At 44.0% G+C, this 21,726-nt stretch overlaps 1 protein-coding gene across 1 annotated transcript; it reads left to right on the forward strand.

Annotated features, from left to right (window-relative positions):
* The first annotated feature begins 2,088 nt into the window (after nucleotides 1-2,088).
* On the forward strand, nucleotides 2,089-5,107 carry LOC110520655 (granzyme B). The gene is made up of 5 exons (XM_036975320.2): nucleotides 2,089-2,237; nucleotides 3,026-3,176; nucleotides 3,307-3,454; nucleotides 3,739-3,999; nucleotides 4,224-5,107. The coding sequence occupies exons 1-5, from the start codon at nucleotides 2,192-2,194 to the stop codon at nucleotides 4,407-4,409; spliced, it is 792 nt and encodes a 263-aa protein (XP_036831215.2). The 5' UTR covers nucleotides 2,089-2,191; the 3' UTR covers nucleotides 4,410-5,107.
* The last annotated feature ends 16,619 nt before the right edge of the window (nucleotides 5,108-21,726 follow it).

Consider the following 21,726-nt stretch of genomic DNA (forward strand, 5'->3'; position numbering starts at 1 on the left):
ATCTCATTCCAAAATCATGTGCATTGATATGGAGTTGGTCCCCCTCGCTTTGCTGCTATAACAGCCTCCACTATTCTGGGAAGGCTATCCACTAGATGTTGGAGCATCATTCAGCCACAAGAGCATTAGTGAGGTTGGCCACTGATGTTGGCTGATTACGCCTGGCTCGCAGTCGGAGTTCCAAATCATCCCAAAGAGGTCAGGGCTCTGTGCAGGCCAGTTCTTCCACACCGATCTCGACAAACCATTTCTGTAAGGACCTTGCTTTGTGCTCGGGAACATAGTCATGCTGAAACAGGAAAGGGCCTTCCCCAAACTGTTGACACAAAGATGGAAGCACAGAATAGCCAAGAATGTCATTGTATGCTGTAGTGGGAAGATTTCATTTAACTGGAACTAAGGGGCCCGAACCATGAAAAACAGCCCCAGACCAGTATTCTTCCTCCACCAAACTTTACAGTTGGCACTATGCATTGGGGCAGGTCATGTTCTCCTGGCATCCTGTCCTGTACTGTTGACCTACTGTCCTGTCCTGTTGACCTACTGTCCTGTCCTGTTGACCTACTGTCCTGTCCTGTATTGTTGACCTCCTGTCCTGTCCTGTATTGCTGACCTCATGTCCTGTCCTGTTGACCTACTGTCCTGTATTGCTGACCTACTGTCCTGTCCTGTTGACCTACTGTCCTGTATTGCTGACCTACTGTCCTGTATTGCTGACCTACTGTCCTGTATTGCTGACCTACTGTCCTGTCCTGTTGACCTACTGTTCTGTCCTGTTGACCTCCTGTCCTGTCCTGTTGACCTACTGTCTTGTCCTGTCCTGTTGACCTCCTGTCCTGTCCTGTCCTGTTGACCTCCTGTCCTGTATTGTATTGTTGACCTACTGTCCTGTCCTGTATTGTTGACCTACTGTCCTGTCCTGTTGACCTCCTGTCCTGTCCTGTCCTGTTGACCTACTGTCCTGTAATGTATTGTTGACCTACTGTCTTGTCCTGTCCTGTTGACCTACTGTCCTGTAATGTATTGTTGACATACTGTCTTGTCCTGTCCTGTTGACCTCCTGTCCTGTCCTGTCCTGTTGACCTACTGTCCTGTATTGTATTGTTGACCTACTGTCCTGTCCTATTGACCTACTGTCCTGTATTGCTGACCTACTGTCCTGTCCTGTTGACCTACTGTCCTGTATTGCTGACCTACTGTCCTGTCCTGTTGACCTACTGTTCTGTCCTGTTGACCTCCTGTCCTGTCCTGTTGACCTACTGTCTTGTCCTGTCCTGTTGACCTCCTGTCCTGTCCTGTCCTGTTGACCTCCTGTCCTGTATTGTATTGTTGACCTACTGTCCTGTCCTGTATTGTTGACCTACTGTCCTGTCCTGTTGACCTCCTGTCCTGTCCTGTCCTGTTGACCTACTGTCCTGTAATGTATTGTTGACCTACTGTCTTGTCCTGTCCTGTTGACCTACTGTCCTGTAATGTATTGTTGACCTACTGTCTTGTGCTGTCCTGTTCTTATCTACTGAGCTGTTCTTATCTACTGAGCTGTTCTTATCTACTGAGCTTTTCTTATCTACTGAGCTTTCTATTGTCTATTAATGTTCTGTATCATGTTTACTGTTTTTTTGTGGAACCCCAGGAAGAGTAGCTGTTGCTTTCTCAACAACTAATGGGGATCCTAGTAAATTACTCACAAACTATAGACCACCTCTACTCCAAGGACCCACTGACGAAACGGTTCTAGTACTTTATGGAGCAGACTGGAACAAGTCAACTGGGACAAATACATTGCAGCTCAACTGGGAAGTTGAAACAGTTTAAAAGCACATTGAATCGATTCCATGTGGACAATTATACGATGTGTTTACTTGGCTGTAGTGTCAACTTACTGTATGTGTTTCTAACGTTTATTTTTGCAATAAATGTAAGTAATAATTGTTTGAATATTAAATTAATATATTAAATTTAAAAATATGCTTTTGGAATGAATTATCTGAGAATTTCCAAGTCTATCACATACCTCTATCTCAACCTTAAACTTTCACTTTCAGTATGAATAGTCGGCTAGACCACCAAACACCTTCTTGCTGTGTATGTGGGTAGTATGGAACGGGGGGAGATGATGTTAAGGTGGTATATATAGAGAGGAGAAACCTGCAGTCTCTCAAATCATCTAGATCTCTGCCAGTCCACCACCATGTACCTGAACCTCCTCATCCTCCTCCAACTCCTTTCCTCTGCTGGTGAGTTGATCTATTCTATACATTATATATCTACGAAGAACCAGCTAGTAAATAAGGTACAGCTGATTATTCTCTATATAAGAACCAGCTAGTAAAGAAGGTATAGCTGATTATTCTCTATATAAGAACCAGCTAGTAAAGAAGGTATAGCTGATTATTCCCTATATAAGAACCAGCTAGTAAATAAGGTACAGCTGATTATTCTCTACAGAGAAACAGCTAGTAAAGAAGGTATAGCTGATTATTCTCTATATAAGAACCAGCTAGTAAATAAGGTATAGCTGATTATTCTCTATATAAGAACCAGCTAGTAAAGAAGGTATAACTGATTATTCTCTATATAAGAACCAGCTAGTAAAGAAGGTATAGCTGATTATTCTCCATATAAGAACCAGCTAGTAAAGAAGGTATAGCTGATTATTCTCTATACAAGAACCAGCTAGTAAAGAAGGTATAGCTGATTATTCTCTATATAAGAACCAGCTAGTAAATAAGGTACAGCTGATTATTCTCTACAGAGAAACAGCTAGTAAAGAAGGTATAGCTGATTATTCTCTATATAAGAACCAGCTAGTAAACAAGGTATAGCTGATTATTCTCTATATAAGAACCAGCTAGTAAAGAAGGTACAGCTGATTATTCCCTAAAATAATCACTTGGTAGCAGACAGTAAAGAAGGTAGCTAATTGTTAACCAAATTGAACACAAATGATGTTGTTGTTGTTTTGCTCCTTGTGTGTCCCAGAAGACATAGTTAACATGGTATCCTCTTTCCTCCTCCTTCCAAGGAGCCTCTGAGAGTGGTATTGTGGGTGGTAAGATAGCTAAGCCCCACTCAAGGCCCTATATGGTCTCTCTGCAACACAGAGGACACCATGTTTGTGGAGGAATGCTCATCCGGGAGGACTTTGTCCTGACTTCAGCACACTGCTTGAAAAAGTGAGTTAACAACGAATACAAATGCATCGTGTTTACATGTCTCTTGAAGGGGCATCTATGAGTAATAACTCAATGTTGACTGTCTCGTTGTTTTAATGTGACTCGTTTTTATTTTTAATGTTATTTTTAGTGCTTATCCTTTAACGGTGGTTCTTGGAGCTCACGACCTAACCAAAGAAGAGAAAAAGAGTCGGCAAGAGATTCAGGTGGTACATCACCATCGCCATCCTTTGCACGGACAATATAGCCAGCTCACTTATGACATCATGCTACTCCAGGTAAACATTTTTTTTTTAAAACATCTTTCTTTTATACATTTCTTTGCGGTATTTACTTAAACATTTGACAGTAGATTAGCTTTAAATTGAGGGTTTATGACATGGATTTGTTTTACCTTCAATACGATCGTTTGAAGGTTTCAATATTGTTGATGTAACCCTTTTTGTCTGAATTAGCTAATAGTACTTACATAGATAAAAAAAAATAAAAATAATAAACATCCACTACTAAACTACTAAACACAATTTAAACCCTGTGTGTTATTTTTCTTGTCTTTCAACAGTTAAAGACTAAAGCAAAACTGAACAGGAATGTAAAAGTCACTGGACTCCCAAAGAAGGATGGATCAACCCCAGCAAACATCAAATGCTCCGTAGCCGGTTGGGGCAAGACTAACTCGAACAACAACCAGGGTTCTGGCGTTTTGATGGAAGTGGCGGTGACGGTGGAGGATGTCTCTGAATGCAAGAAGGTGTGGCAGAATTACTTTGACAAAAAACAAATGATGTGCACTCGTACTACCGGAGGGAAAGGATTTTGTCAGGTAACTAAATTAAATTTGGATCAAATGATTATAGTAATGGTAGAAACAACATGCTGTAGAGGACAACCAGTACAGGTTTTAGTTGATCAGATAAGCAGTGTTTATTTATCTGTAACATTACTGTACTGAAACACTAAAACAGACTTGGAAGTGTTCACTTATTCTCCTTTCACAATCTCACTTCTGTATGTCTCTTCTCTAATTCCTGTTGTTCTGTGTTCCAGGGAGATTCAGGGGGACCTCTTATTTGTAACAACAAGGCACAGGGTATCGTTGCTTTTAATTATCTTGAGAGATGTGATGATTCCCGATATCCTCATGTGTTCATGAAAATCCCTTTCTTCATGCCCTGGATTAAAGAGGTGTTACACGGATATGGTGCCAACATGTCTTTAAACAAGCAGGAATAAAGGACTAGGAAGTACATTGATGCTAGTGTACTAACATAATGGTATCTATTCCTGCACAAATACACTTCTCATCATACCCTGGATAGAGGACAAGTTTCTGATAAAGCTAAACCTTTACCCGTTCATAGTTGTTAGAGTACTAACATAATGGTATCTATTCCTGCATAAATACACTTCTCATCATGCCCTGGATAGAGGACAAGTTTCTTATTTTTATCATTTTGTTTCCATTTAAAACACATTTGTAACTGATTTTAACTGATTATAACTGATTTTCTTGTTTTTATATATTTTTTTGGTAATTAGTAATTAGAAAATAATTTAAAAGATAAAGCAAAACCTTTACTCTGTCATTGTTGCTATTTTTGGATAGTCCATCTGTGTCCTGACCGTAGATTGCTTTGTATGTTTCTATTTTTAGTTTGATCAGGGTGTGATGAGGGTGGGAATTCTATGTTTTTGTTCTATGTTTTGTATTTCTATGTGTTTGGCCTGGTGTGGTTCCCAATCAGAGGCAGCTGTCAATCGTTGTCTCTGATTGAGAACCATACTTAGGCAGCTTGGTTTCGCCCTTGAGTTGTGGGCAGTTGTTTTCTGTTTTGTTTGTATCGCCTGACAGAACTGTTTCGTTCTCGTTATTCCTCGTTGTTATTTTGTTTAGTGTTCAGTTTTGATTAAATTTACAACATGAACACTTACCACTCTGCACCTTGGTCCTCTCCTTCTTCCACCTACGACGATTGTTACAATCTGGTCATACTACCAACAAACTATCTGTTGATAAGCAACTGCTTGCTAAGGTTAGGGTTATGTTTAGAATAAGGGTTATGGTTTAAAGTTTAGCATAAGGGACTAAAGGTTAGGATAAAGGGTTTACGGCTTGGGTTAGCGTTAGTAGATAGTTAGTTGGGATGTTACAGATGGTCTGTAGGGTTCTTAAACTCCTTTGGCCCCATAATGACATCACAATAGCTCATAATGACATCACAATACCTCAAATACCCATGACCAACCCAATTTTGATATTTAAAGAATGCGAGACCCACACCATGTAAAAAAAAATAATTATGTCATCTATTTACTTTTTAAAAATTTTTTATGACAATGACAATTGCTATGACAATCGAAAACAAATAAGTCTGACAGTATTTTTGAAAGCATTTCAATCTGAAGACAGTATGGTTTTGATGTGACTGAAATGCATCTGAAAGGTATTGGGATGTTCAGAAAATCATCAGGCAATAATGTTGTATGATCTTCTGTGTAGTGCGGGGTCAAATTGGGGTCATGATAAGGGCTACACCAAATGTTTGATGTGGAAGGGTTATACGACCCCTCCCCCACTATATTTATAGGGTCCTAGACTACAGATGAACTATATATATATATATATATATATATATATATTATAAGGTTTTAAATGGTTTCACAGTTATTTTCCAGTCTCTGCCTCTTATAAAGAAAGGGTCTGAGAGATGTGTGCATTATTGCATGGGGTCTGTGAGAAAGCACTTCAAAGATAAACACAGAACCCTGCAGGGGAGTAAAAGAGATGAGACTAGTCAGACATAGACTAGTCAGACATACCTCTATAAATCAACTTGGGGAGTGGACATTTACTGCTGAGCCCTTAGAAAACACTGGAACTATTGTATCTCCCTTGCAAGTTTGTATAGCTGTGTATGCATGGGCTTGGTCTGTTGGGCTTGGTCAGTTGGGTAGAAGGTAATGACGTATGCAGACATTACTTCGGACTTCGAGACTGTAAAACTGTAAAACCTTTTAAAAATCGGACACGATGGGTAGATTAACAAGATGTTTATCTTTCGTTTTGCTGTATTGGACTTGTTAATGTGTGAAAGTGAAATATATCAGCTGAATGGGGGGTGGGGTGTTCCTTTTGAGGGACTCCTAGCCATAACAAGTTTTAACACACACTGAAAGGAGATAGAGAATCATTTATATAGGCATGTACATACATATTACACCCACTTTAGGATAACCCTAAAGAAATTAGGTTGGATTGAGTCAAGGAGATAATTCAGACAAGAAAAATTGACCAAAAGAAGGGGAAGAAGAAAAGTGCCCTTGTATCAGAAACTCTGATAGGAATGATGATGCTGGAAGGAAAGATCTTCATGAACAAGGCTACCCGTGACCATAATTTAAAGCTGGAGAGAACAATAGCGAGAAAGGGAAGAAAGAAAGCGAGAAGAAAGAAGACTGGAAAATTATAATTTGTATACATTATGAAAAGAGAAGAGGAAGTTGATAGAAGATCTGCAGGTGCTAATTGCTGATACGATTAAAAGAGACACAGATGATGTGGTCTAAAGTAAAAAGCTAAAAGAGGAGGTCGGGACAAGCCACGGATACGGTAAAGGCAATACCAGAGGGAGATAGAAGAGTGTGACGAAGAGGACTAGACACTGCACTGAAGAAGGCCCAGCTTGCACAGATCGAGACAGGAAGTGGTTATTTTACTCACAATATGATGGCTGCTTAAAGTTGTTTCTACAGGCTCACCACAACCACAGCCTGCAGCTCCCCCACAGTCACATCAGTCACACTCGTTGAACACGGTGCCTGCAAGGTATGTGCTTTTCACCACTGAGCATTATGGTGACCCACAAACATGGACTGGAAGAGGTGGGCCCGCCAGAGCCTTTCGTGACTAGAACAATGCTGGACCTGTGGGAAGTTGGGGCATGTGAGTTTGCAGTGTGGGGAAAATGAAAGAGGTAGAGGTTACAACAGAGGTAGAGGAAACTTTGGGTCTGGCAGAGGAAGAGGAAACTTTGGGTATGGCAGAGGAAGAGGAAACTCAGCCGCAGTACCACTCGCCCGGAGCTGAATATGCTCCCCTGAGCCACCTATGGACAAGGAGTACAAGTTAATGATAGAGGAAAACCACGGCCAATGGGAAATCAGAACGCCAACAGTTCTTATTTCCCTCACAATGAAGGTGCCCGACTCCCCTTGCTCCAGTGTCCCCTGTACGAATTCAATGACGGAAGAGAAGAGCCAATGGTTACTCTTGATGTTAATGGACATGATCTACCATTTCTAATAGACACTGGAGCTCACTGTTCCTGTTTAGGACAAGTTGTTGGAGAGCTTCCCTGAGCAAATCATCAGTAACAATAACAGGGACATCGGGACAGCCCAGGAATGTGCACCGGACAAAGACCTGTTTTGATGAACCTCTGCCTGACATGGTGCTGTTCGTTGCTGGTTTACTAATACCACAGGCACACCTATTAAAAACAGACCTTATGTTGAACAGTTGATTGAAGCTATGTGAAAACCTAACGCATTGGCTATTGTTAAGGTTGAGGCACACACGGGTTGGAGTGATTATGCTAGAATTGGTAACAGCATAGCTGATGACGCGGCCAAATTCGCTGTTTCCCGTTGTGTCACACACATGCATTTTATTTTTAGTCGTTTGTGTCGTCTGAAACTACTGATCTTGAGAATCAGCTGCAGGCTGATATTCTCAATCACCAGGTGTGGAGGGAGAGAGGGTGTGCTCTCTGTCCTACGTCTGGCTTATGGCTACATCTTCTGTACGACATGCCCTGTTCACCATCAACTATGATCTCTACTATTTGCCGATTGGCTCATGGAGTGAGCCATTCATCAAAGGGTGGATATGGGAAAGGAGGAGGAGAAGATTTCGGCCCAATGGTTTGAATCAGCACGTGAAACAGTTCATTTATCGTTGCGTGTTTGTAATATAACATAAACAAGGGAACTCCACTGCAACACAGGGTCGTTCCCCACTCCAAAATGACATTTTTTCCACCTAGCTATGGATTTCATAGACACGATAGAGCGAAAACAAAGAAAGAGATACTGCTTGGTTATAATTGACAGGTTTACCAGGTGGGTGGAACCATCCCACCCACCAACTGTTATGCGCAAACAGTTGCAAAATTCCTAGTGACGGAAATCATACCCATGTTCGGAGTGCCTGAGGTTTTGTCTGCAGACTATGGGACCCATCTCATAGGAGATGTGGTTTCCCAAGTGACCAAAATGATGGGTGTTGACCAGAAGTTTGTGTCCATCTATCACGGGATTACAGAGAGGCCTAATTAAAGGATCAAAAGCCTGCCATTCCACAAAATTGAGCTGTGTGGAATGCTTGCCCTTGTCCTCATGACAATGCGCAGCAGCCTTAACAAAGGTATTGGGTGTACACCTTACGAGATGTTAACAAGACGACCAATGAACACCCCAGGGGTGAGACCTATGACTGACCGACAGATAGACATAACTAAAACATAGTGTGACCATCTTGAGTACATGAAGGAACTAACTTCTGTTGTAAGTTTTCTCCACTCTAACACTAGGAAAGCAGCAGAACCAATCCCAGGTGAGGATCCAGATGCTCTGACCATTTGCATAGGAGACTGGGTGAAACTACGAGTCCATAAAAGAAAATGGAACCACCCAAGATGGATGGGACCCTTCCAGGTGACCATGACAACAAAAGAGGCTGAGATCCACCGATGAGGAAGGAACAGAGGAGAAACGGGGAAGACCACAGCCAGAGGGCCCGAGAACAAAGGCAAGAAGAACCAACAGAGGGTTCAGCCACAGGTCCTGAACAGTCATCAGATGTTACCATCATACACACATACTATGGTTGTGAAACAAGAAAAATGCACCCATGGAAACACACATGCAGGGTATTTATTGTTCTCCAAATTCAACTCGTTCCCTTTGTGGACGGGGATGTGGAGACCAGTAAATGTGTGAAAGCAGTGACATTACATAGGATGACAGGGGAAGGGGAACACATCTGGCACACGGGTAATGATTTCCCAGAAATCCACCTCCGCAGCCTTTCTGTGGGGAACCCAGGTAGTATCAGGTTATCTATAAGACTACGCTAGGTAAAGCTCCGCCTTACCTCAGCTCACTGGTCACGATAACAACACCCACCCGTAGCACGCGCTCCAGCAGGTATATCTCACTGGTCATCCCCAAAGACAGCACCTCCTTTGACCGCCTTTCCTTCCAGTTCTCTGCTGCCAGTGACTGGAACGAATTGCAAAAATCGCTGAAGCTGGAGACTTACATTTCCCTCACTAACTTTAAACATCAGCTATCTGAGCAGCTAACCGATCGCTGCAGCTGTACATAGTCCATCTGTACATAGCCCACCCAATCTACCTACCTCATCCCCATATTGTGTTTATTTTATTTTCTGCTCTTTTGCACACCAGTATCACATCATCTGCTAAATTGTGTTAATCTGATAAATTGTAATTACTTCGCAACTATACCAATTGGCAAAGGAACAATACCAAGGTTTGACAAAGAAAAAGCAATTATACTATTCTGATGTTGGTCACTGGAGGGAAGGAAGGGAAGGAAGAAGCATGGGAAGGTGGATTATCCAATAGGGCAACAGGTAATAGTTCAGATGCAGCTTGCAATAAACAATTCAGAGACTGGCGGATTAATACTTTTCTGTGGTTTTTGTGACCAGGTTTTTCTTGGGATTTCGCTTGCTGTTCACGTTCTGTTATAGTCACAGACGTTATTTAACCAGTTTTAGTTTCAGAAAGTTTCAGAAACTTCAGAGTGTTCTCTATCCACACATACTAATCATATGCATATACTATATTCCTGGCATGAGTAGCAGGACGCTGAAATGTTGCGCGATTTTTAACAGAATGTTCGAAAAAGGAGGGGGTAGACTGAAGAGGTTGGGAGGGTGGGCCATTGAGACTAAATGGTACTCGATTACATATTGGTGTCTGCAGGGCCCTTGGAATAGATGATCAGGATTACTGTGTCATGTTGCTTCCTGACTCCTGTGACAACATGACAGCGTTTATTTATGACCTGGCTAAATTAGGAGTTACTGTCAACACCATCTATGACCAAATTTGGACACTGGTTTAATGGTGTATTTGGATACGTGATGGGTAAGGTGATGATGTTCCTGTCTGCCATGATCGTTCCACTTCTGGTAGGACTACTGTGCTTTGTTGTTGCTTTCTGTATAATAAATTGCTTAGCTAAAAAGACTGTTAAACATTTGGTGATAATGGGACGCATGTATGTCGGGGTGGTCACAAGAAGGGGGCAAAGTTACCTAATGTGGTAGAAGGAAGATATGGGAGATACTAGAGCTTGTCGTGTATATATGGGTCAACTGAGAGCATGTAGTATAGTGATAGGAGAAACTATGCTGAAGGTGATTTTAGTGTAGTAGATGTACAGCAAAAGGTGACAGGTGTAAAAATGTCCAGGATAGAAGAAGGCATGGGAGTACCTTTTGGATGTGGGTATGCTGTGACAAGGGGTACCTCACTTTACCTCCTGGATAAGGGGGGGGGGGGTTGTTATTTGGGGAGAACAGAAATGTACATTTTAAGAATTCTAGTCACCTATCTTTTCAATAAACAGGCAAAAACCAAATCTGGGGAACTGAAGTGTACCAAACGACTCATTCCAGACAGTCAGGAAGCCTATGGTCATGTCCTACACCCGGGTGAGATCTTTTGGTATGTCAGTCCTGGGGTGTGGCTTTCCTGGGAAAGTGGGTAAATAATTTAACCTCAATCTTTACAGGCCCATTGTTATGGTGAGTGAATGAGGACCCAAAAGCGAACTAACTTAAACAGAGCTTCTTTAATAACCAAACATAGGTAGGCTCAGATAGACCGGCAGATTCCGACAGGACAGGACAAGGTTACAGCAAACATGACGATAGTCTGGCTCAGGCATGAAACACAAACAAGAATCCGACAAGGACAGGAACAGAAACAGAGAGAGATATAGGGACCTAATCAGAGGGAAAAAGGGAACAGGTGGGAAACGGGGTGAATGGGTAGTTAGAGGAGACAAGGAACAGCTGGGAGAAAGCGGGGGAGAAAAGGTAACCTAACAACGACCAGCAGAGGGAGACAGGGTGAAGGGAAAGGACAGAGACAAGACACAACATGACAGTACCCCCCCACTCACCGAGCGCCTCCTGGCGCACTCGAGGAGGAAACCTGGCGGCAACGGAGGAAATCCTCGATCAGCGCACGGTCCAGCACGTCCCGAGAGGGAACCCAACTCCTCTCCTCAGGACCGTACCCCTCCCAATCGACGAGGTACTGGTGACCACGGCCCCGAGGACGCATGTCCAAAATCCTGCGGACCCTGTAGATGGGTGCGCCCTCGACAAGGATGGGGGGGGGGGGGGGGAGACGAGCGGGGGCGCGAAGAACGGGCTTAATACAGGAGACATGGAAGACCGGGTGGACGCGACGAAGGTATCGCGGAAGAAGAAGTCGAACTGCGACAGGATTAATGACCCGAGAAATACGGAACGGACCAATGAACCGCGGGGTCAACTTGCGAGAAGCCGTCTTAAGGGGAAGGTTCTGAGTGGAGAGCCAAACTCTCTGACCGCGACAATATCTAGGACTCTTAGTTCTACGCTTATTAGCAGCCCTCACAGTCTGCGCCCTATAACGGCAAAGTGCAGACCTGACCCTCTTCCAGGTGCGCTCGCAACGTTGGACAAAAGCCTGAGCGGAGGGGACGCTGGACTCGGCGAACTGAGATGAGAACAGCGGAGGCTGGTACCCGAGGCTACTCTGAAAAGGAGATAGCCCGGTCGCAGACGAAGGAAGCGAGTTGTGGGCGTATTCTGCCCAGGGGAGCTGTTCTGACCAAGACGCAGGGTTGCGAAAAGAAAGACTGCGTAAGATGCGACCAATAGTCTGATTGGCCCGTTCTGCTTGACCGTTAGACTGGGGGTGAAAGCCGGAAGAGAGACTGACGGAAGCCCCAATCAAACGGCAAAACTCCCTCCAAAATTGAGACGTGAATTGCGGACCTCTGTCCGAAACGACGTCTGACGGAAGGCCATGAATTCTGAAAACATTCTCGATGATGATTTGTGCCGTCTCTTTAGCAGAAGGAAGCTTAGCAAGGGGAATGAAATGAGCCGCCTTAGAGAACCTATCGACAACCGTAAGAATAACAGTCTTCCCCGCTGACGAAGGCAGTCCGGTGACAAAATCTAAGGCGATGTGAGACCACGGTCGAGAGGGAATAGGAAGCGGCCTGAGACGGCCGGCAGGAGGAGAGTTACCGGACTTAGTCTGCGCGCAGACCGAACAAGCAGCCACGAAACGACGCGTGTCATGCTCCCGGGTGGGCCACCAAAAACGCTGGCGAATGGAAGCAAGCGTACCCCGAACGCCAGGGTGGCCGGCTAACTTGGCAGAGTGAGCCCACTGAAGAACGGCCAGACGAGTAGGAACGGGAACGAAAAGAAGGTTCCTAGGACAAGCGCGCGGCGACGGAGTGTGAGTGAGCGCTTGTTTTACCTGCCTCTCAATTCCCCAGACAGTCAACCCGACAACATGCCCCTCAGGGAGAATCCCCTCGGGGTCAGTGGAGGCTACTGAAGAACTGAAGAGACGAGACAAAGCATCAGGCTTGGTGTTCTTAGAGCCCGGACGATAAGAAATCACGAACTCGAAACGAGCGAAAAACAGCGCCCAACGCGCCTGACGCGCATTAAGTCGTTTGGCAGAACGGATGTACTCAAGGTTCCTATGGTCAGTCCAAACGACAAAAGGAACGGTCGCCCCCTCCAACCACTGTCGCCATTCGCCTAGGGCTAACCGGATGGCGAGCAGTTCGCGGTTACCCACATCATAGTTACGTTCCGACGGCGACAGGCGATGAGAAAAATACGCGCATGGGTGGACCTTGTCGTCAGAGAGGGAGCGCTGAGAAAGAATGGCTCCCACGCCCACCTCTGACGCGTCAACCTCGACAACGAACTGTCTAGAGACGTCAGGTGTAACAAGGATAGGAGCGGATGTAAAACGATTCTTGAGGAGATCAAAAGCTCCCTGGGCGGAAACGGACCACTTAAAGCACGTCTTGACAGAAGTAAGGGCTGTGAGAGGAGCGGCCACCTGACCGAAATTACGGATGAAACGACGATAGAAGTTCGCGAAGCCGAGAAAGCGCTGCAGCTCGACGCGTGACTTAGGGACGGGCCAATCAATGACAGCTTGGACTTTAGCGGGATCCATCTTAATGCCTTCAGCGGAAATAACAGAACCGAGAAATGTGACGGAGGAGGCATGAAAAGTGCACTTCTCAGCCTTCACAAAAAGACAATTCTCTAAAAGGCGCTGGAGGACACGTCGAACGTGCTGAACATGAATCTGGAGTGACGGTGAAAAAATCAGGATATCGTCAAGGTAAACGAAAACAAAGATGTTCAGCATGTCTCTCAGGACATCATTGACTAATGCCTGAAAGACAGCTGGAGCGTTAGCGAGGCCGAAAGGAAGAACCCGGTATTCAAACTGCCCTAACGGAGTGTTAAACGCCGTCTTCCACTCGTCCCCCTCCCTGATGCGCACGAGATGGTAAGCGTTACGAAGGTCCAACTTAGTGAAAAACCTGGCTCCCTGCAGGATCTCGAAGGCTGAAGACATAAGAGGAAGCGGATAACGATTCTTAACTGTTATGTCATTCAGCCCTCGATAATCTATGCAGGGGCGCAGAGACCCGTCCTTCTTCTTGACAAAAAAAAACCCCGCTCCGGCGGGAGAGGAGGAGGGGACTATGGTACCGGCGTCAAGAGCTACAGACAAATAATCCTCGAGAGCCTTACGTTCGGGAGCCGACAGAGAGTATAGTCTACCCCGGGGGGGAGTGGTTCCCGGAAGGAGATCAATACTACAATCATACGACCGGTGTGGAGGAAGAGAGGTGGCCCTGGACCGACTGAACACCGTGCGCAGATCGTGATATTCCTCCGGCACCCCTGTCAAATCACCAGGCTCCTCCTGTGAAGAAGAGACAGAGGAAACAGGAGGGATAGCAGACATTAAACATTTCACATGACAAGAGACGTTCCAGGAGAGGATAGAATTACTAGACCAATTAATGGAAGGATTATGACAAACTAGCCAGGGATGGCCCAAAACAACAGGTGTAAAAGGTGAACGAAAAATCAAAAAAGAAATGGTTTCGCTATGATTACCAGAAACAGTGAGGGTTAAAGGTAGCGTCTCACGCTGAATCCTGGGGAGAGGACTACCATCCAGGGCGAACAAGGCCGTGGACTCCCTTAACTGTCTGAGAGGAATGTCATGTTCCCGAGCCCAGGTCTCGTCCATAAAACAGCCCTCCGCCCCAGAGTCTATTAAGGCACTGCAGGAAGCTGACGAACCGGTCCAGCGTAGATGGACCGACAAGGTAGTGCAGGATCTTGAAGGAGAGACAGGAGTAGTAGCGCTCACCAGTAGCCCTCCGCTTACTGATGAGCTCTGGCTTTTACTGGACATGAAGTGACAAAATGACCAGCAGAACCGCAATAGAGACAGAGGCGGTTGGTGATTCTCCGTTCCCTCTCCTTAGTCGAGATGCGGATACCTCCCAGCTGCATAGGCTCAGCTCCCGGGCCGGCAGAGGAAGATGGTAGTGATGCGGAGAGGGGGGCAACGGAGAACGCAAGCTCCTTTCCACGAGCTCGGTGACGCAGATCAACCCGTCGCTCAATGCGAATAGCGAGTTCAATCAGGGAATCCACGCTGGAAGGGACCTCCCGGGAGAGAATCTCATCCTTTACCTCTGCGCGGAGACCCTCCAGAAAACGAGCGAGCAAAGCCGGCTCGTTCCAGCCACTGGAGGCAGCAAGAGTGCGAAACTCAATAGAGTAGTCTGTTATGGATCGATTACCTTGACATAGGGAAGACAGGGCCCTGGAAGCCTCCTCCCCAAAAACAGATCGATCAAAAACCCGTATCATCTCCTCCTTAAAGTCCTGATACTGGTTAGTACACTCAGCCCTTGCCTCCCAGATTGCCGTGCCCCACTCACGAGCCCGTCCAATAAGGAGAGATATGACGTAGGCGACACGAGCAGTGCTCCTGGAGTAAGTGTTGGGCTGGAGAGAAAACACAATATCACACTGGGTGAGGAACGAGCGGCATTCAGTGGGCTCCCCAGAGTAACACGGCGGGTTATTGATTCTGGGCTCCGGAGATTCGAAAGCCCTGGAAGTGGCCGGTGGATCGAGGCGGAGATGGTGAACCTGTTCTGTGAGGTTGGAGACTTGGGTGGCCAGGGTCTCAACGGCATGTCGAGCAGCAGACACTTCCTGCTCGTGTCTGCCTAGCATCGCTCCCTGGATCCCGACGGCTGAGTGGAGAGGATCCGAAGTCGCTGGGTCCATTCTTGGTCGGATTCTTCTGTTATGGTGAGTGAATGAGGACCCAAAAGCGAACTAACTTAAACAGAGCTTCTTTAATAACCAAACATAGGTAGGCTCAGATAGACCGGCAGATTCCGACAGGACAGGACAAGGTTACAGCAAACATGACGATAGTCTGGCTCAGGCATGAAACACAAACAAGAATCCGACAAGGACAGGAACAGAAACAGAGAGAGATATAGGGACCTAATCAGAGGGAAAAAGGGAACAGGTGGGAAACGGGGTGAATGGGTAGTTAGAGGAGACAAGGAACAGCTGGGAGAAAGCGGGGGAGAAAAGGTAACCTAACAACGACCAGCAGAGGGAGACAGGGTGAAGGGAAAGGACAGAGACAAGACACAACATGACACCCATATGATTTTAACGATCTGAGGATTTAGCCAACTCTCATTAGATGTCGAAAATCTGAAAGCAGTAGTCGGCCGCCATGAGTTGGCTTTAGATGATCTTTTGGCGAAGGAAGGAGGACACTGTAACGTTCTAGGCATTATTGATCCTGAAATTGTGTTATGCTCCTCCCTGACTCCTCTGAGAATATGACTGTGATAATTGATAGGATTGCTGATCTTAGTAAAACTCTCTCAAATCTGAAAAAATCTGTTTTGACTAAATTGGTGACTGGTTAAATGCTAAATTTGGAATTGTAATGGAGAAAGTTTGTTGACTTTATTTTCATTGTTTACTCCTATACTTGTAGGAAGTTTGGGGATTTTGATTACTGTTTATATGTGTAAGAAAATGACTGTAAACTGTAACTGCTCTTGAACATGCTGGAGTGATGGTGTTGGTGGAAGTTGATACAAATCGTGCTGAAGGTGAGACTGGTGCATTTCTGGTTTCTCTTAATCCCATTGTTTATTCAACTCCATGGTTCTTCCCAGGACTCAGGAGGAATGGGAGTATAGACAGAGTCACCCCACCCCCACCAGCATTCCAGGAAACTCATTTTATAACAGGCCATCCCAAATGGTTCCGTGGGATTGCCAAATCTGTTTGATTTCAGAGGAGAATTTTATGATTAAAACTTTGGGTGAGTCTCAAAGGGGGGAATGATGGGGTCAAATTGGGGTCATGATAGGGGTTGAACCAAATGTTTGATATATTATAATAATTGAATATGCATATGTTGTATTATGTGAAGGGTTATAAGACCCCTCCCCCACTACATTTATAGGGTCCTAGACTACAGATTAACTATATATATATATATATATATATATATATATATGCATTATAAGGTTTAAAATTGTTTCACAGTTCTTTTCCAGTCTCTGCCGCCTATAAAGAAAAGGTCTGAGAGATGTTTGAGTTATTGCATGGGGTCTGTGAGAAAGCACTTCAAAGATAAACACAGAACCCTGCAGGGGAGTAAAAGAGATGAGACTAGTCAGACAGACCTCTATAAATCAACTTGGGGGAGTGGACATTTACTGCTGAGCCCTTAGAAAACACTGGAACTATTGTATCTCTCTTGCAAGTCTGTATAGCTGTGTGTGCATGAGCTTGGTCTGATGAGTAGAAGGTAATGACGTATGCAGTGACATCACTAGGGCTGGACTTCGAGCTTAATAAAATAACTTGGGACTTTTCCTATTTTGCAGAACTCAGGAGAGACATAAGTTGTTGGGACAACCCTAACGGTCGCTCGCTCAGTGGGAGGGTCTTATCATCTGGGAAGGCTCCAGGGTTGAAAGTGATCCAGCGACCTTATAGCTGTGATGTAGGTGAGAAGAGTTTTACTCAATCAGGAAACCTACACAGACACCAAACAGTACACTAACAGTACACTAAGTACATCAGACCAGTTGTGTGATATTTGACTTCTGTCATCATTGGCGATGGTCTTTTTTCCTCAGTCTGATTTAGTGCCTGGTCTTGTCCACTCAGTTCTAATGGCTTATGGGCATAGTAGAGGGAAAAAGTACAGACAAACGTGTTCCTGAGTCTCTTATCTTTCAGTAATGGGTTCATAACATTTTGTAGCTTAAACCATTCAAAAGATAGACTCACTTGTAGGAAGAAAACAGAAACTGCTCTGTTTACCGGAGGCCACTGACATAACCCCGGTTTTATGAGCCAAGCGCAAATGTTCTCTGATAACCCCAGTTTCAAAGTCTTTATGCCAGCACAGCAGCATACCACCCTGCATCCCACTAATGGATTACCTCTGAAGTTCAGCCGGATTGGTCCTGGTCATCCCTGGATGGGAGACCAGATGCTGCTGGAAGTGGTGTTGGAGGGCCAGTAGGGGGCACTGTTTCCTCTGGTCTAAAAAAACATATCTCAATGCCACAGGGCAGTGATTGGGGACATTGCCCTGTGTGGGGTGCTGTCTTTTAGATGGGATGTTAAACGGGTGTCCTGACTCTCTGATGGTATATAAAGTTCCCATGGCACTTATTGTAAGAGAAGGGGTGTTAACCCTGGTGTCCTGGCTAAATTCCCAATCTGGCCCTCATACCATCATGGCCAACTAATCATCCCCAGTTTCCAATTGGCTCATTCATCGCCCCTCCTCTCCCTTGTAACTATTCCCCAGGTTGTTGCTGTAAGTTAAAATGTGCTCTCAGTCTTCTTACCTGGTTAAATAAAATAATCAGGTGACCCCACATGGGGTTGCAAGCCCTAGTTTGGGAAACCTTGTTGCACAGATGGATTATCCAAATAAAGTGTTAAAGGATGTGACGCAGAAACAAAATATTCAATCAATTTTATAATATAGCAAATTGTCCAATTACATTGGTTTTGAAGTCGAAAAGCACATTATGCCTTTTATAAATCTACTCCTATACAATTTTTGCAAAATTTGAAATAGTTTTAAAATAAATAGTAATAGTAAGTATATCCCCCCCCCCAAATACTTAAGTAGTACTTTACACCACTGCCCAAATGCCTTCACACCAGTATATTAGCATGCTTTATATACTTTTACACAGTAATCCATACATAAGTTAAGGCCATGCAACCTGAGTTGAAACCTGAGGTGCACAAGTACAGTCCATTTACAGCAAAAAAAAGAAACGTCTCCGGTTGAAACATTATTGAAGATTTATGATAAAAAAAACCTAAAGATTGATTCTGTACTTCATTTGACATGTTTCTACGAACTGTGATATTACTTTTTGTCTGAAATTTTGCCTGGACTTGCCCGCGCCTCGTGAGTTTGGATTGTGTACTAAACACGCAAACAAAAAGGAGGTATTTCTACATAAATGATGGACTTTATCGAACAAATTCAACATTTATTGTGGAACTGGGATTCCTGGGAGTGCATTCTGATAAAGATCATCAAATGTAAGTGAATATTTATAATGCTATTTCTGACTTCTGTTGACTCCACAACATGGCGGATACCTGTATGGCTTGTTCTGTTGTCTGAGCGCTGTACTCAGATTATTGCATGGTGTGCATATTCGGTAAAGCTTTTTAGAAATCTGACACAGCGGTTGCATTAAGGAGAAGTTCATCTAAAGTTCCATGCGTAACACTTGTATTTTCATCAACATTTATGATGAGTATTTTAGTAAATTGATGTCGCTCTGCAAAATCAATTTTGGAAGCAAAACATTAGTGAACGTAACGCGCCAATTTAAACTGAGATTTTTGGATATAAATATGAACTTTAGCCAACAAAACATACATGTATTGTGTAAAATGAAGTCCTATGAGTGTCATCTGATGAAGATCATCAAAGGTTAGTGATTCATTCTATCTCTATTTCTGCTTTTTGTGACTCTCTTTGGCTGGAAAAATGGCTGTATTTTCCTGTGATTAGGTACTGACGTAACATAATCGTTTGGTGTGCTTTCGTCGTAAAGCCTTTTTGAAATCAGACACTGTGGCTGGATTTACAACAAGTTTATCTTTAAAATGGTGTAAAATACTTATACGTTTGAGAAATGTTGGTAATGATTATGGGATTTCTGTTGTTTTGAATTTGGCGCCCTGCAATATCACTGGCTGTTGGCGAGGTGGGACTGTACCGTCCCACATCCCAGAGAGGTTTTAATGACCATTCCACAGGTCTCTTCATTAATTGTTTAAGGTTCCTTGAACAAGCATGAGAAACAGTGTTTAAACCCTTTACAATGAAGATCTGTGAAGTTATTTAGATTTTTACCAATTATCTTCGAAAGACAGGGACGTTTCTTTTTTCACATCTACTCAGGATTTTCTAAAGCTAGTTTCACATTCCAACTCAGGCTTCATCAATGTCATAAGGGTGGATATTGATTAAACACCTGCTGCCATCTCAAGCCAGGCTTCAAACTGCAGAGGCATTTTTTTTTATACATTTTTTATTTAACCCTTATTTAACTAGGCAAGTCAGTTAAGAACAAATTATTATTTACGATGATGGCCGACCAAGCCCCGGCATCAGTTGGGTATGGCAGAGTATAGCAGTCGCGTACCCTAGCTCAAGACCCCCCCCCCCCCCCCCCCCAAAAAAAAAAGTAGGAACATTTTTGGGGACTAGAATCATTCTAATCCCAATTAAATTGCAAGGAATGTTTAGCATGTTAGCTGCCTGGCTTTAGGACCATGCGGCTCATCGCTCGGAGAGAAGCCCCCAGCATGCATCACCTTTTCTTTCAAATATAAAAAGCAGAGACAGTGCCAGTTTGCTTGTAAAAACTCGACTTACCCAGTTGCGGCCCACTTTTTGGAAGCAAACCACTCGATTTTGTCTCTGCGTTATATTGGCATCGAACATGTCACCCTCCCTAGGAGAGGGGGTGACCTCGATAATTTATTTTAAAAAGTTTGAAATATCCAATAAATGTCGTTCCACTTCATGATTGTGTCCCACTTGTTGTTGATTCTTCACAAAAAAATACAGTTTTATATCTTTATGTTTGAAGCCTGAAATGTGGCAAAAGGTCGCAAAGTTCAAGGGGGCCGAATACTTTCACAAGGCACTGTATATATATATATAGATATACCCCTCAGGGATCACCATGGGAGTATTCCTACAGAAGCGTATTAGTACTGATTATTTTTTAGATTAGTTTCATTACTGAATAAAGTTGAAATATTTTTTTTTAAATCGTGGAAATAATATTTCAATAATGAAGCCAAAAGATTTAGAGAAGAATGTCAGACGGGCTCACGTCTCAGCCAGTGGCTGGCAATATTGAGGAGCCTTTTACGTTCTGACTTTTATTTCCGTTGTTTTGTATTTAGTTAGTATGGTCAGGGCGTGAGTTGGGTGGGCAGTCTATGTTTGTTTTTCTATGATTTGGGGATTTGTATGTTTCGGCCTAAGTATGGTTCTCAATCAGAGGCAGGTGTCATTAGTTGTCTCTGATTGAGAATCATACTTAGGTAGCCTGGGTTTCACTGTTTGTTTGTGGGCGATTGTCTAAGTTGATTGCTTGTGTTCAGCACAGTTCTCATTAGCTTCACGGTCGTTATTTCGTTTAACTGTTTTTGTATAGTGTGGTTCAGTGTTTTCTTTATTAAAATTCATGATGAACACAAACCACGCATTTTGGTCCTCCGATCCTTCTCGCCTCTCCTCTTCAGATGAAGAGGAGGACGTCCGTGACAGAGCCAATGCGCGGCAGGGACATAAAGGCCTGTGAACTCTTATGATAGGTTCAGCTAAAATCCAACTTTTACCGTGAATGCAGTCTGCGCTAACGCGGGGAACATTGCCTTATTAAACTTTCTATCAAGCAGTAGAGCAGCTCTTCAGGAATACGGATTGAACCCAGCCTTTACACATCCGACAGACACCCAGATTAGGCTGCGTAATATTATGCATTGATAGTGGCCAAGCAAAAGGCATTATTGGGCACATTCTTTAAGAAGTGATCAAAGATGCATCTTTAAATATTTGGACATTAATCTGAACAATAATTGTCAGTTGGCTGTGTTTACACAGGCAGCCCAATTGTGATCTTTTGCCCAGTTATTGGCAAAAGAGCTGATCTGATTGATCAAAAGACCAATTTGTGGAAAAATAATCAGAATTGGGCTGGAGGTGTAAACGCAGGACCTGCACTTCCATAGAATCCTAATCCACATTCATCAATGTGCCATGGTTTGAAA

The sequence above is a fragment of the Oncorhynchus mykiss genome, chromosome 3 (assembly GCF_057628025.1).
Source record: "Oncorhynchus mykiss isolate SJ-2025 chromosome 3, ASM5762802v1, whole genome shotgun sequence".
NCBI lineage: Eukaryota > Metazoa > Chordata > Actinopteri > Salmoniformes > Salmonidae > Oncorhynchus > Oncorhynchus mykiss.

Bases quoted from the DNA above. Each gene is read 5' to 3' on its own strand.
- LOC110520655 (XM_036975320.2), top strand. From the start codon at position 2,192: ATGTACCTGAACCTCCTCATCCTCCTCCAACTCCTTTCCTCTGCTG. The intron at 2,238-3,025 runs GTGAGTTGATCT...CCTCCTTCCAAG, and splicing joins CCAACTCCTTTCCTCTGCTG to GAGCCTCTGAGAGTGGTATT. The intron at 3,455-3,738 runs GTAAACATTTTT...GTCTTTCAACAG, and splicing joins ATGACATCATGCTACTCCAG to TTAAAGACTAAAGCAAAACT.